This window comes from Caenorhabditis remanei, chromosome I (assembly GCF_010183535.1).
Source record: "Caenorhabditis remanei strain PX506 chromosome I, whole genome shotgun sequence".
Taxonomy (NCBI): domain Eukaryota; kingdom Metazoa; phylum Nematoda; class Chromadorea; order Rhabditida; family Rhabditidae; genus Caenorhabditis; species Caenorhabditis remanei.
This window is the reverse complement of record NC_071328.1, coordinates 12,670,135-12,686,193: the sequence shown is the minus strand read 5'-3', so window position 1 is coordinate 12,686,193 and position 16,059 is coordinate 12,670,135. Positions and strand designations below refer to the sequence as shown.

General features: G+C 37.8%; 3 protein-coding genes across 3 annotated transcripts; 1 reads left to right on the top strand and 2 right to left on the bottom strand.

Annotated features, from left to right (window-relative positions):
* Positions 1 to 4,912: 4,912 nt before the first annotated feature.
* Positions 4,913 to 7,770, bottom strand: GCK72_002853 (uncharacterized protein; the record flags this gene model as incomplete). The annotated part of the gene is made up of 4 exons (XM_003099661.2): positions 4,913 to 4,960; positions 5,295 to 5,420; positions 5,569 to 5,694; positions 7,639 to 7,770. The coding sequence occupies 4 exons, from the start codon at positions 7,768 to 7,770 to the stop codon at positions 4,913 to 4,915; spliced, it is 432 nt and encodes a 143-aa protein (XP_003099709.2).
* A 1,644-nt stretch (positions 7,771 to 9,414) lies between these two features.
* Positions 9,415 to 12,694, bottom strand: GCK72_002852 (uncharacterized protein; the record flags this gene model as incomplete). Its single annotated transcript, XM_003099668.2, has 6 exons — positions 9,415 to 9,598; positions 10,746 to 10,925; positions 10,976 to 11,454; positions 11,499 to 11,662; positions 11,709 to 11,806; positions 12,603 to 12,694. 6 exons carry the CDS (start codon positions 12,692 to 12,694, stop codon positions 9,415 to 9,417), a joined length of 1,197 nt encoding a protein of 398 aa, XP_003099716.2.
* An 899-nt stretch (positions 12,695 to 13,593) lies between these two features.
* GCK72_002851 (uncharacterized protein) lies at positions 13,594 to 15,771 on the top strand (the record flags this gene model as incomplete). Its single annotated transcript, XM_053723647.1, has 6 exons — positions 13,594 to 13,851; positions 13,897 to 14,340; positions 15,053 to 15,149; positions 15,201 to 15,346; positions 15,403 to 15,540; positions 15,589 to 15,771. 6 exons carry the CDS (start codon positions 13,594 to 13,596, stop codon positions 15,769 to 15,771), a joined length of 1,266 nt encoding a protein of 421 aa, XP_053592292.1.
* Between the last annotated feature and the right edge of the window lie 288 nt (positions 15,772 to 16,059).

The window sequence follows — 16,059 nt, the reverse complement described above, 5'->3', positions numbered from 1 at the left end:
GCTGCTTCTGCGTGCCTCGTTTCTGCATTTACAGTGACCTGAAAAAATATAATCTCTATTCCATCGTTTCGCTATACAACACTATTATGCGCTTTTTTCCTACGTCTTCACTAACCTTCAATCATTCTGTATTCCTCTCTCTTTTTCTCTCTTTCAGCTCATTTCGGTTGCCCAGCATCATTCTTCTTTGCTCCTCCTCCATACTGTTCTTCCCATCCTCGTTTTCTTGTCATCGCCAGTTCTTCTTGTTTTGAACCCTGAAATACAGTAAAGTGCCTACGGTTTAAATAACTTTTACGGAACAATATTGTAAGAAAATAAACCTTTAACTTCCTTCGTCGCTTCTTTCATCGCTTCTTTCTTATTTTTCGTCACTCCTTGTCTGAAATTTGATAATTTTTGTGAGAATTTGGCGGAAAATTAATTTATTTTCTTCAACAATTGCTAACAAATCATTAATTCAATCCACGCATCCACTGTCGGCGTGTTTGCACAGAAAATTCGAAAGTTCACCGTCACGCAAAAGTGAACCACGCTTCTCAATAGAGCGCGTCTGCATACATAGTGGGGGACTATACGTGAAACCGGAAACCCTTATCGTTGGCAAAAATTTTTTTCGGCGAGTTTTGTCCTCGCCCCGCTCATAGAAACCGATTTTGTCCGTGTTGATAGTGTTATTAGTGTGATTTTGTTTGGAATTTCCTCCGTTTTATATCAAATATCGTTTTGTTACATTTGAAAACAAGTCCTATCGCATTTTCGATACAAAAATTGTCAAAATTCACTAAAATTACTATATAACTCAAATTCCCTCCATTCACATTCTCTGTGTCTCTCAGATTTCTCCTATTGTGGGCCGCTCTCTCGCCGCTGTTCAACAGAGCGCGCTTGCATTTCACACGTTTTTTCCCTCATTTTTCTCAAATTTTCCCGATAAAAATGACTGTGACGTAAATAGCCGAATTTTTTTGATCAGTCCAGCGGAGCGCGGTTGAGTCATTCATTTCGGCGGGCAATTCAAATTTTATTTTTTGCCTGAATTAACAGTCACTAAGCGGAAAATGATTTTTTTAAAAGGAAAATGCGGAAAAAGAAGAGAAAAAATAAATTTTTTTTTGAAATTTTCATAATTTTTTTAATCGAAGAAACACTTACAGTGCGCGAAATATCTTTCGGACCTTTCAATTTTTCGAGCTCTGGAAAAACAAGAAAGGATATCGAAAGACTGTAAATTTTTTAAAAAGTTCATGTTCTTATCAATTTTCATACCCTCGTACCACCAAAAAACACTTTTTCAGCCGAGAAATGTCTCAAGGACCACCTCGAAAATCGAATTTTCAGTGGATTTGTAGAAAAAAATTTCTCAAAAACTATTTTATGAGGATCTTTCCCTTGTTTAACATGCTCTTTCCGTTGTTTTCAAGTATTTTTTCCTCACAAGGGAATCTCAAGTATCGCGAGTTTGGAATCGTTCCAAATAACTACTAGGCATTAAGGTCAACTTGATTAGGCAGATCCCAATTTTTTGTTGCCTATTCAAGCTGCCCTTAATACCTGGTAGCAGTTTAGAACGATTACAAACATGCGACCCCTTGGGGTTCCCATGTCATTCCGTTTTTTTTCGAACCTGATATGAAATTTTTTTCACCTTTGAATTTGAAAAAACCCATCTGAAATATTCACTGTTTCAGAAATTCGACTTGTTTCTCAGTTCCCCCATCACGTATCAATCTGAAACTTTCCAGTGAAGTAAATGAAAACAGTCCTGATAAAATCGTACAAAGAAAGAATAATAACATTTGTTTTCTGAAAAGTCATACTCCGGACTCTCGAACCCATCTCGACAAAATTCCACTATTTTAAAAACTTGCGTTCAAGACTTGGAGGAAATCTCTAAACTCATTTTCAATGTATTTGAGAAATATTTTGGCATTTTTCAAAGTGTTTCTTCATTCTGCAGAATATTCTGATCCAAGAATTAATCTATTGGACACAATTTTCGAAAATAGTGGAAATATTTTCGTTAATCGAATGTACGCTGTTATCTGGAATATTTTGATTCACTTCACCTGGAAGTTTTAGCATGATACGTGATCGGAGCACTACTGTCGAAAAAATAAAGTTTCGACAAGAATTTTCAAAAAAAAAATTTCGCGCGCTGAAACGCGCAAGCGCATAAAGTTCTGGGTGGAGCTTAAACTGCAAGTGGCGCGGTTCTTAATTTGGAAAAAACAACTGGAATTAGAACCGCGCCGCTTATTTAAGCTTGCAGTTTAAGCTCCGCCCAGAACTTTATGCGCTTGCGCGTTTCAGCGCGCGAACTTTTTTTTGAAAATCCTTGTCGAAACTTTATTTTTTCGACAGTAAGATTCACGTCCCGAAAATCTGAAATCGTGAAAATTCGAAGCTGGCAAACATCCGATTTCCGACTCGAAAAAGACGGAATGAGAAAAAATACCTTAAAAACAACAAAAAGAACATGTTGAACAAGGGAAAGATCCTCATAAAATAGTTTTTCTAGAAATTTTTTCAAAAAATCCACTGAAAATTCGATTTTCGAGGTGGTCCTTGAGACATTTCGCGGCTGAAAAAGTGATTTTTGGTGGTATGAGGGTATGAAAATTGATAAGAACATGAACTTTTTTTAAAATTCACAGATTTTCGATATCTCTTCTGGTTTTTCCAGAGCTCGAAAAATTGAGAGGTCCGAAAGATATTTCGCGCACTGTAAGTGTTTCTTCGATTAAAAAAATTATGACAATTTTCAAAAAATAGATTATTTTTTCTTTCTTTTTCTTTTCTTTTTCCGCATTTTCCTTTTAAAAAAAGATTTTCCGCTTAGTTACTGTTAATTTAGGCACAAAATAAAATTTGAATTGCCCGCCGAAATGAATGACTCAATCGCGCTCCGCTGGATTGATCAAAAAAATTCGGCTATTTACGTCACAGTATTTCAGAAAATACTTCGCCGCCGAATATTCTTTCAGGTTATTTCCACAACGAACAGCATGCAGGAAGAAACGACGACGTTTATTGTTCACTATTGGGAAAAAAATGAATGAATTCACTCGGATTGATCTATTTCTCTTTATTTATCGTATTTTCTCCCGAAATAAAGGTGAAACTGCTTACTATTAGAATTGATTAAATGTTTTGTGTAAGAGTCTCTGTCAGTCCTCTGTCAGAGTTAATTTCCCTATTTTTATCCTGATTGGGAGGGTAAATTTCAGTATATCTCAGGTAACTTTTTTATGATGTTATAAACGGGAAACAAGCGGGAACAAAGAAGATAACAAATTCAAATTTATAAGAGTTTAGTATGATAGGAAAAGCGGAAAGACAATTGGGAACAGAGCTAGACGGAGGATTGGTAGAGGAAGAAGCAATTAAAAAGTGCAAAACGGGACAACAGTAGAGAATAGTTTGAATATGAGTCTCTTGTCGGAGACGAATTTCGAATTGCGGTTATCCTGCAAAAATTGTTGTATTCAATTAATTTCCGTGCGCACAGCACTCTGCACGGAGAACGCGCAAACAAAAAAATGAAAATTCGCCGCAGGGCACGTTCGCATTGTCTACAGTAATACTCAACAGAAAAAGCAACATTTTACTGAGTCGAGCATATAAAGGCTTGAATATCTCGATTTACCGAAACGCGTTCTCAGAATGCATATCCATTTCGTGTAGAGGAAGACTTTTTGTAAAATTTTGTGAGTTTTCATACTCTAATATTGTGTATTCGTGGTGCTATTCCCAGTTTCATGCAAAGTCTGTTTTCCAACGGCACCGAATAAACCGAGTTTTTCGGCATTATTTCAGCTGGATTTTCAATTTTCAAAGTCGGAAATCGGTTTCTGAACAGAAACAAACCATAAAATGAAGAAAAAATAGTGTAAAACCTCTGATTTTGCAAAATTTTCGAAAATTCTAAAAATCTGAGTTTTGCTAATCGACGATTCTCAAGAGGAATTGTTTTTTGATTTTTATGACTTTTTGATGTGAAATAATGCTGAAAATGTCAGAAAATCGCAAAACTATGGTGATTTCTCTAATCACTAAGCGAGAGAGTATGCGAACGAGAGACACGCAGACAGTGTGAGGAATTTTGAAAGGTGTGCGCCAGAGTTGCGCGGAAGTGATTTTTTCAAATCCGGAAGTCGGAAGTCGGCAGTCGGAAGTCGGAAGTGAAAAAATGCCCGGAAGTCGGAAGTCGGAAGTAAATTTCTTCGCAAAGATTTAAAAATTCTCAAAGAAAATATCATGAAATTCACAAAAATCAGTGAGAAACTAGTTTTTGGCTGAAGAAAAGCCTATTTTCTGTCCTTTTAGACCATTTTTCCTTGTATTTCTGAGAAATTTACTTTTCCTAATCTCCACTCTTATGAAATGACGGAAGTCGGAAGTGAAACTCCAAATCCGGAAGTCGGAAGTCGGAAGTAAAATTTTCAAAACGGAAGTCGGAAGTGAAAAAATGCCCGGAAGTCGGAAGTCGGAATTCGGAATTCCGCGCAACTCTGGTGTGCGCGTTTCGCGTTTTTTTTGCGAGCTTGTTCCTCGTGCAGGGTACTGTGGTGCGGTAAAAGTAAGGTGAACAAGAATTGTGGCGTTTAAAGCAAAATGTGCGTAAATAATAAAAGTTTCGTAGAATTTCCAGAAATATCGAAATCTGTAATAAAAGAATATGACTTCACTCCTCCTTTAAACCGTTCATCCCATCTTAAAACCCATTTTCCATTATTTTTCAGTTTGTCAGATATTGATGTTCGAATTTACAGATAGAATGTTTTTGGTAATCAATAAAATTATCAATTTTGGAAGAAAACTACTCATTGAGTTTTCTGCCAATCTTTTCAGTTTTATCAGCTCCGCCTACCTATCTCTGGGCCCCACGTGATCCTGAGAACGTCGATGACTACTCGTGGTCGTCGGTGGAACTGGCACCAGTGGCCACGTTGAGCTTCTGAAAGGAAACTTGTTTTGTTCTCAGATATATTTATCAATTTTCTATAGATGACAAATATTGTACGTGCAGATGTCTGTGTTCTACATTTATTCACCGTATCCCGTCTAGTGCCGACTTTTAACTTTCAAGAGATTAGTCAAGGAGCTTTAAATTAAAAACTGCTGAAATTGCAAGTATTTGACGAAAATGGAATGTCTGCGTGAACTGTGTCCACTGAATTGTTGTCTGTCGGTGTGTTTCTGAGTACTGATGTCCAGATGTCTATCCTTTTGCATCTGCCTTCTGATATCCATCTCATCAATTTTTTAAATTTATAACATTCCTTACGAACCTTATTAAAATGCTTCACCATCATCTCCCACTTCGCCACATTCCTTTCCTTATCCAACTTTATCGCTTCCGCAATTCTCGCTTCACGTTTCGCTTTATCTTTTTTCTTCATCGTCACATCGTACAACTGAAAAAATTAGGATTGATTTTAATTTAATTTGAATTGTTTCAGAATTTAAAAAATACATGTTTAACCAATTTTCAAGTACAAATCTTTCTAATAATGGAGTCTTCAAACTTTAAAGCACCTAACACGATTCGAGATGAAAACTCACTGGATCACTTTCAGCCATATTTCCACAGTGGTTGATTATAAGATTGGCGGCTACATCCATTTCTCCAAAAACTCGTTCCGCCGTCTCAAGCTCCTTTCGAGCCTTCTCCAATTCTGCTTCGTACTCCTGAAAAAATATGATAAGTACTGAAAATCAACCACGCTCCACTAGAATTGGCGGCAAATTTTGCAAGTGACATACAAATTGTATAATAAAATGTGGTGGTTAACTAACCATCTAATCTAATTACTACTTATTTGTGGCTATAATTTTTGATTGAAAAATGATAATTAGTTTGCTGACTGAGTTAATTAGTATTTTTTTATTAATAACTTTTTGTTCTGAAGCTCTAAAAATGAGTTGTGATGAAAATGGCTTATGAAAGAGGGTTAGAAAAGTCAGCAAATGCGCTCCAACGCACGGTTCTATTTCTGGGAAAACACAAAGGAAAAAAATAAATTCAAACTTATAACTTTTACTTATGGAAATTCAGGTATGTTGTATTCACAGTACCGGACAAAAAGCTATCAACTTTAGCTGTTTTCAGTTCTCAGGTATTTTTTCGCACTTTGCCCACGAAATGGGCAGCATGGCCGAGAGAAAAGGGCCGCGGCGCCTGACCTACGCCGGCACTCGTGCCGGTTTTGAGGGCTGTGGCCTTCGTGGGCAAAGTGCCGAGATTTGGTACAACGAGCGGCATTCCTCTCCTTTCGCTCTTTACCGTTTAGGACTATAATTACCAGATTACACATTTTTGTACTTTTCTACTATTTTCATCAAAATTCAACACAAAATAGTAATTTCAGTAATAATGGTGAGAAATAATAAGATAAAATAAACTAGAATTTGTCAAACTTTAAAATGGGGAATAGGAATACAGGAGAAGAATATAATTTGTAGTAAAAGTTACAAATATACAAATTAAAACGAAAAATTTAAAGTAAATGCGAAAAAAAAGAGACGGGCAGTGGAGTAGCCGGAGCGCGTAGTTGATGAAGATGCTCGTATTGCTGAATTTATTTCTTGTTCCGCTGAAATTTGTCAAAAATCGAAAGAAAAAGAAATAAAACAAAGAAAATAGTAGCGTCTTACCTGTTTTATCGGCGGATCTGTGTAGATTGTCTCATCTTCTAATTGAAAAAAGTAGCATAAAATAGAAGGACGAAAGAATTGAAAAAGAAACGAAATAAATTTGAAAAATCAGCGTGTGCTGTAGAGCGCGATTTCTCAACTTGTGCCCACTTCGCGCCAAACAACCGGGGCCAAACAGGTGCCCAACTCGTGCCCACATCCAACCAGACTCTCCTTTCGGCAACCAACTCTCCAGCTTGTGCCCAACCCGCGCCAAACTAGTGCCCACTGGGCCATGTGGTCCTTTTTGTGGGCAATTTGCCCTATTCAATGGCCACATGGCCCTTTTAACATTTTCACTGCCCAACCCTCGCCAAAAAATACCTGAGTTGAAAATGACCAATTTTGAGAGTGTGTCATGGTAATACTGATTATCAAGTAGATTTTTAATGAATCATACAGAACAAAGGTAGAGCTTCATTTTTGTAGTTGACAACTTTTTTGTACGAGCATTCCCTAGAGAGTTATGGTCCTTTTTAGACGACAGCTCAAAAATCGCACTATTCTGCACTGAAATTGGTCGATTTGAGGGAGTAATTACTTTATATATATATATATATATATACGTAACTTGCTAGGGAGCGTTCGTACAAAAAAGTTGTCAACTACAAAAATAAAGCTCTACTTTTGTTCTGTATGATTCATTAAAAATCTATTTGATGGGACAATCAGTATTGACATGACACACTCTCAAAGTTGGTCATTTTCAACTGAAAACAGCTAAAGTTGATAGATTTTTGTAGCTCAACCCAAAAGCTTCAAAACCACTTCTTTTGAATCATGAAAATAGTCAAAATAGGTCATGCCAATTTGTTTTGAAAGCTCAACCGCTTAGTTCTATATCTGTGAAAACACTATTAAAAGGAAAATTTGAAAAACTAAACTCGTCCGCCCATGAATTAGGTCCCGCCCACTTTTTCTCTCAAAATGGGAATATACCTTATTTTTCTGCTCATAAGCTGCAGTTTGAGCTTCTTGCTTTTGCAGTTGAGTCATTTCCTCCTTCGGTTTACTAGTCTCTCCAGAATTCTTCTTTTTCGGACGTCCTTTGTTGTGCTTTTTTGGTGGCATCTCGGGCTGAAAATTGGAATTTTATAGTTTGAAAAAGTATTTTCTAAATATAAAAAAAATTTTAAATGCGAAGGAGCTTTCTTTTCAGAACTGGTGAAAAAAGGAAAAATTAGAACTTGTTTCCATTTGGGATTCGAAAGGAGGCGTAATCTTTGTTTCTGAAAATAAATTGTTTGGTTATTTTTGAAATGTTTAGTTTGGCAATTCCAGATCTTCTTAGAGAATTAAACTAGAATGACAGACACACAGACAGAAAAAATGATCATAACCAGTTTGGAATTCCAGAAATATGATGATTATCAGCAAAAAACCATTGATTTTAGGGGCGGGCTTAGTAGAAATCTCAGAAATGTTAGAAATCTAACACCTTAGAACGGAAAAATTCTGAATGATAGATGGTTGTGTGAATTCCAGACATCCTGGGACAGCACTTCCAAGTTTTTCGGAGGATTTTGTATTCCAAAAATTGAATTCAATCACTTTTTAGATGTTCGCTAAGCCATACCCACTTTTCATAAATTTGAGAACTTTGAAAATTAGCATTGACTGTTTAAAGATATTCAGCCATAGAGAAGAAACTGAAAATTTCTATTTTCTACAAAACTGTGAAAGGGTAGTTAAGCTCATTTCGTATTCTATACCGTCCGAATATCTCTGTATACAATCATATGCACTGGTGTATTTGTATATTAATGAGTGCAGAGGAGACACCGGCACTGCTGGGAGGTTTCTCCCACATACCGCCTCAATAAACACTTATATAAGGCTCATATTCAAGTCTAAACTAAAGTAAATAACGAGAAGATAATATAAAATGATGAAGACTCTTGTCCTATAGGTTTCTTCTAACACTTTGATATGTTGCAATTTTATTGATTAGAATAAGTTTAAATAGTTGAGATTAGAGAGGTGCAAAGAGGAGAGTATGCATAAAATGAGGGGGAAAAGCCGTTCGCACGGAAAGATGTGTAAACTAGAGAGGGGTCATTGGAGATGAATCATTCCGCAGAGAACAACAGAATCATAAAAGATGACAGGGAAGTATTTTGACCCATCCTCGTTTCTTAGAAAAACATGGTTCGTCCTCGAATCTCAAGAGAAATTGATGGAATTTTGAAGTCGAGTTAGAATCATTTCCACCAAAAAATCACATATTTCCAGAATTTCAATAAAAATTTTGGATTTCGAGAGAAAGAATGACGTAGGTGGTACCGAAAAACCGAAAAATTCGATGAAAAATTCAAGAAAGAAATGTTTGAAAAGTGAGTTTTTTTGCAAAGTCTTGGATTTCTATGAAAACAGTAAGTATTATAAGGATAGAACTCTAGAAACCAGGAGAAATTTTCAACATTTTTCGAACGATTTTTTCGAAAACTATGTATCCGAAAACTTATCACAGTGAAAGTTTTTTTCACGACAGGTTTTTGAGTTTTGATATCAAAAATTGGCATAAAAATCAGTGAATGAAAACACCCCAAAACCGGGTTGACCATCTAAAAAAGTCCCAATTGTACATTGATACATGTTCCAAAGCATTTTTCCAGATCAATTCAAATTTATTTCAGCTGAAAACCAAACGAAATAAAATAAAGAAGTGGAGTGAGAAGTGGTGCACAATTTGAACGGTTTGTTGCCAAATAATTATTATCCGCTGGTATGGAGCATTGGTTGGAAGTCACTTTGATTGTCCAGGTTCGGAACGTTTCTGGCTTTTGGTCCGATTCCATGTTGCTTGATGAGATCGAGTTCACCGCCTTCTGGATGCATTCGGTACGCGTAGACATACCCATCGAAAGTGGCAACCAACAGGAATTGATGGTTTTTGTGTCTGAAAAAAAAAACAAAATTGATTATGTGGAGAGCTATTAAAGGCTGAAACGAAATATTTCAATTAAAAAAATATATGCATCTATATAAGTTCTTTAAGAGAAAAACTGAAAGTAGAATAAAATCACAATTTTCCGATTTTTTTTTTCGAAAATCAATGTTATTCCCAAACGCTTTCAGAAAAATATAATCATGACAGAGTTGAAAACGATCCGGGTTTCTATGCAAAAACTACAGTAATCCACCCGGACTACTGTAGTTATCGCGCCGAGACCCAATTTGCGGTGAGCCATGGCATGATTATATTTTTCTGAAAGCTCTGAACGCACTGAAAACGATTTCGATACCGGTTTTCAAAAAAAAACTGGAAAAATCTGGAAATTCGAAAAAAAAACTTCTCGATTTTTGACTTTTTGGATTTTCTTGAAAAAGATCATCACAGCAATTTGAAGCATGTTAAGAGCTTCTAGAAAAGTATAATCGTGGCTAGCCGCAAATTGGGTCTCGGTGCAATAGCTACAGTAGTCTGCGTGGATTACTGTAGTTTTTCCCAACTTGCGTCAAAACTTGGCGTGATTATACTTTTCTAAAAACTCTCAACGCGCTGAAAATAATTTCGATACATGTTTACAAGAAAAAGAAAATATGGAAGTTCGGAAAAAATTCTCGATGTTTTAGTTTTTTGGATTTTCTTGAAAAAGATCATCACGGCAGTTTTTAGCTAATCAAGAGCTAGCTTTCAGAAAAGTATAATTATTAATTGGTTTGAAAAAAGTTGGGGCTCTTATTCGATTTCACTGTAATTTTTGCGTCAAGACCCAACTTGCGTCCAAACATACACTTTATATTATACTTTTCTGAAAAACTAAAAAATCAAAAAATCGAGACATACTCTCGAATATCCACTTTTTTTAGAAAACCGGCATCGAAATCTTTTTCAGTGCGTTGAGAGCTTTCAGAAAAGTATAATCATGCCATGGTTCACCGCAAATTGGGTCTCGGCGCGATAGCTACAGTAGTCCGGGTGGATTACTGTAGTTTTCGCCGTGAGACCCAACTTGCGTCAAATCGTGGCATGGTTATACTTTTCTCAAAGCGCTCGTCGGGCTGATTCTGAATATCACATTTTCCAGTGACAAAAAACTTACTCAACAAGAGCAACTCGATTGCTTCCGATGGCGCACGGGAGCTTAGCTGTAGCGAAACTACGCTCCGTTGTTATTAGCTCCGAGACTTGCGTGAATTGAGATGGCATGTAGGCAGAGACAGTTTGGTTGATTGTATTAAACCATCCAGCAGCAGCCTCTGCGAAATTGGCCGGAGCTTCTCTGAAAATCAATAAATCATAAAACAATAACATCGAAATTGTATCACTTACGGTTTAGAATCATCTTCTCCAGATTTCTCGAGTTTGAAGACGTGAACTGTCTCAGTGTTCGAAGAAGAAGCGAGAAACTTGGAATCAGACGAGAAGCAGAGAGAGTGAATGGTAACAAAACGAGAGACTCCACGACGGAACTCAAAGAGGCGATGTCCGTCTGGAACAGAGTAGACTCGAATGACAGTTCCCTTTGTGCTGGCAGTCGCAAGCATATTTCCATCTTGATTGAACTTGAGACATGCCAGAGTTCCCTCGTGAGCAACAAACGTGTTGACAGAGGATAGATTGATGGCATCGAAGAGATGCACAGATCCAGTGTCAGTGCTTCCTGGATAAGCAAGAAACGTGTTTCCTGAGTTAATGGTCATGTCCACGACTCCGAGTTTGTTCATCGGAGTGTCCACGATCATATGCAGCATTTTCATGTCGTTGAGATTGTAGATGTAGATACAATCCTCCAGGCACACAACGATTCGCTGTAACTATCAGGAATTATATTTTTAAAAAAGAGTATCGTTACCATTTTGTTGAGTCGAACAGAAAGAATCGACTTGTTGAATCGATGATCGCAGATGATGTGATTGCTGGTGACATGCAATACACGTAGATCTCTCTGGGAGACCACAACCATCAGAGAGGAGGTGAAGAGCCGCTCGATGATGTTACAATTGTTGAGATTCAAATCTTAAATTTTGTTGTTTTATTTGTTCTAACTATGTTGACAACATACCTTTCAGACTTTGGCTTCTGCATTCGAGAATTGAATTTTCGATGACATCTGCAGTTTTGTAAAACATGAAACCATCTTTGTGGCCAACAGATATGATTCTGAAACGATATAATTACTAGGCGCAGTTCAGAATAAGTATAGATAATTATTTTTCAGCAATCTCTGGCCATAGGATAGTTGAAATGTTGATTTGATTTTAAATTATTTGTAGCGTATTGTGGGATTCGACTTTCAAACTAGAAACTTTCCCTTCCATGCTGTGCACCTACTCACTACATTACCGTATACTAATCAAAGGGGCGATTGGAGAGAGAGTTTACTTTGTCGATATGTAACTCTCTAGGGAGTATTCGTACAAAAAAGTTTTCAACTACAAAATTGGAGTTCTACCTTTGTTCTATACGATCCATAAAAAATTTTATTTGATCGGACAATCAGTGATACCGTAACATCCTTTCAAAATTGGTTATTTTCAACTAAATAAAAGCCTAATTGTTTATCTTACTACACGGTACTTTAGGTGCAAGAAACAGTTGACAAATGACAAGCGACGTGGAGAAAGGTACACAAAGTTTATTTTGCTTGTGGGATCATCACCCCAAGCACCTCTTTTCCCCCTCTTCACACTACAGTAGTCATTAGCGACGTCACAGAGTGCCGGGGGTCGCGCGGCCCTCCCTCACTACGAGAATCTGGGAAACCTCCTGGGAAGACATTGATTTTGAATGAATGGAACCACAGTGAAGATTTGAATTTTGGAGTCAGTTCTCAATGAAAGTCATCGGATTTTGATTATTTCCAAAAGAAAACACCGGCAATTAGTTTCACTGATTCAGATTCTGATATCGAGTAATTTCGGACCAAAATCGAGTAATCTCCCAGAATTCAACTTACTTAGAGTCTTGATTGAATCCTATGTAGTTGATCGATTGGGGCGTGTCATATGAGTCAGGAGTTGACATCTGTAACCAGGATTTTAGAAGCATATGATTGAAAAAACAAGGATAGAGAACGATAGAGCATATCCTAACTAGAAAAAATTGATTTTGGCGGGAGAATAAGGAGAGGTGGCTGCCTCGACAAACCGTGCGCAATAGTCGGGAGGACAAGGCAGGATGGCTCATTAGTGTACGGCTACTGGTGGGCGGAGAGGAACGTTCCCCCGTTTGGCAATCAGGGCATACAGTTTTTGCAATACTCCCGCAGAGACATTGTGTTTGTATAACTAGAGCCGAGTTGCGGATCATTTCCAAGGGTTTCGAAGGGAAATTGAGATGTAGAGCGAAATGTTCACACTATTGACGGAAATTGTTGTAAAAATCGGAGGAAAACATAAAGAAGATCATTTTCTAAAGAGAAATAGTCAACGTTGCCTAACTTGCCAGATCGGACGCGACGACGCACCGGCCTTAACCATGCGGCACAGGAGTGAAGCCGGCCGGCGGCAAGGATATATAAAGCAACGGTTTCTCCCCTTTTCCGCTGTCGATTTTTTGAATTTTTTTGTTTCAATTTTTTACTTTTCTTCAGAATTCAATCAAAAGCTATTTATGCATCAAGAAATTGGATATTTTTGATGGAAAATCTTTGAAAAATTAAAAAATCCGGTTTTAAAATAGGTACCTAGGTACCTTTTCTTGAATCCGGGCCGAACAAAATCTCAGCCCGGACCGAAATTTGACAAGTTTTCGATATCTGAATTTTTGGTGCAGAAGACGTCATTTTGAGAATATAATAAAATTATTATCAATAAAATTATTATCTGCGTGACTTTCTTCATTTCTCTGCCACGTAAACCACTACAAAACAATAAAAAATAAACAAAAAATCCCCTTCACTTTCCCACATTTCCCCCCATAAACTAATTCAATTCTCAATTGAAATCATGTCCCTTCTCGCCCGTGTTCTCCGTCTCAATACCTCCCACCGCCTTCTGAATTCCACGTCATCTGCTTCATTCTCCCAGAAATACCGTACCGATGACGTCACCCCTCAACCACTTCAGTTGCTCTCGGAGACTGAAAATTCGTTCGTAGAAACTGTTCGACGTTTCGCTGGGGATGTGATTCAACCGTTGGTTCGGGAGATGGATAGAAAGGGGGAAATGGATGACAGAGTGCTGAAAGGATGCTTTGATAATGGGGTAAGACACAGTTTTGAAGCAAATTTTAAATCTCACAATTTCCAGCTAATGGGTATCGAAGTCCCTGAAAAGTACGGTGGCTCCGGTTCAACGTTCTTCGATGCCGTCCTCGTCATTGAAGAAATCTCAAAGGTTGATGCATCTGTGGCAGCTCTCGTCGATGTACACAACACACTCTTTGTTCCTCTCATCATTGAACTCGGAACGGAAGAACAAAAACAGAAATATCTTCCGAGAAGTGTCACTGAAGCAGTCGGGTCGTTTGCTCTCTCTGAAGTCAGTTCAGGTTCAGATGCATTCGCTTTGAAGACAACTGCGAAGAAAGATGGAGATGATTATATTATTAATGGATCGAAAATGTGGATTACGAATTCAGAACATTCGGAGGCTTTCTTGTTATTTGCAAATGCTGATCCAAGTCAAGGATACAAAGGAATCACTGCTTTCATGGTTGACAAGGACAGCAAGGGATTCAGTATTGGTAAACCGGTTAGTTAGGTCTATCTTGCATTGTAGATTTCATCTAGAGCTTCATTTTTGTAGTTGACACTTTTTTGTTAGCTCCGCCGAGTCTGGAGATATGAGCTCTTGAGTCTGGTGTCATATCTCAAAAGATAGAGGCGCTATCAAAAAGTTGTTAACTAATAAAATGTAGATTATATTATGTAGATGGTTTTTGTTTTTCAAAACTTCTCGATACCTCAATTGGTTTTTGAGATACACAACTACAAAAGTGGTAGTTTTAAAAAGAGGGAAAGAGAGTGACGGAGACATCGAGAGTCATATCTCGGAAACGGGGTTTGCTATCAAAAAGTCGTCAACTGTCAAAATATAGATAATGTTATACTGATCAGATTCGCAGTTGACAACTTTTTGATAGCTATGCACAAAATTGAGATATGACAGTTTCTCTAGTCCTAGCTTATTCCCCCTTGCTTTTGTATTCTGGGTCTTATAACTCAAAAGCTGTGGCGGCTATCAAAATATAATTAACTAACAAAATGTAGCTAATTCCATGCTTAAGAATTTTGTAGTTGACAACTTTTTTATGACTTTACTAGAAATTGAGATCTGACCGTTTTCCTCGCTTTCGTTTTCACGGCGTCATGCCAAAACCGTCCACTACAAAAGCAAACCCCTATCCTTCCTCTATACACCCAACCAGATACTTTTCAAATCTGACGACCCCATCCATTTGCAGGAAGACAAACTCGGAATCCGCGCATCTTCCACCTGTCCCATTCATTTCGACAACGTCCGTGTTCCCAAGTCGGCGATTTTGGGAGAATATGGAAAAGGTATTTTGATGGAATACCATTTCACTATAGTAGTCAATGAATACATTCCAGGTTACAAGTATGCGATCGAGTGCCTCAATGCCGGAAGAATCGGAATCGGAGCTCAGATGCTCGGTCTGGCTCAAGGATGTTTCGATCAAACGATTCCATATCTTCAGCAGAGAGAACAGTTTGGAGAGAGACTTATCGATTTCCAGGTAGCTAAAAAGCCTGAAATACTATAATTACCTCACAAATACATTGATATTTTCAGGGAATGCAACACCAAATCGCTCAAATCCGTACCGAAATCGAGGCCGCCCGTCTCTTGGTCTACAACGCTGCTCGTATGAAGGAGAACGGTCTTCCATTCGTTCGTGAGGCGGCTATGGCGAAACTTTTCGCTTCTCAGGTAACCACCGTAACCGAGTCGCTACGCAGCCAATCAACTTATATTCAGGTCGCCACCAACACCACCTCAAAATGTGTCGAATGGCTGGGAGGTGTCGGTTTCACTAAAGAATTCCCTGTGGAGAAATATTATCGTGACTGTAAAATTGGAACAATTTACGAGGGGACATCCAATATTCAACTGAATACAATTGCTAAACTTATCGATTTGGAATTCAAAAATAAGGCTTAGAACTGTATTTTTGGAATGTATGCAAAACATTTTTGATAGTCAATAAAACGCGAAATCTGATGCTGGAGTTTTTCGAGTTTTGTCATGAGTTGGTTGAAACAGAACCGGGTACTACGGTAGGCGATGAAGTCCGTGAACACCGCCACGAACAGATGCGGACGAATGAGAAGCGCAAAACTTTTATATGACGCAGAAAACGAGCGGAAACAATTAATTAACAACAAAAGAAACAACGAGTTGTGATTAGCACTGGGTGGTTTTAAAAACAGAAAAAAGTGGATTACAATA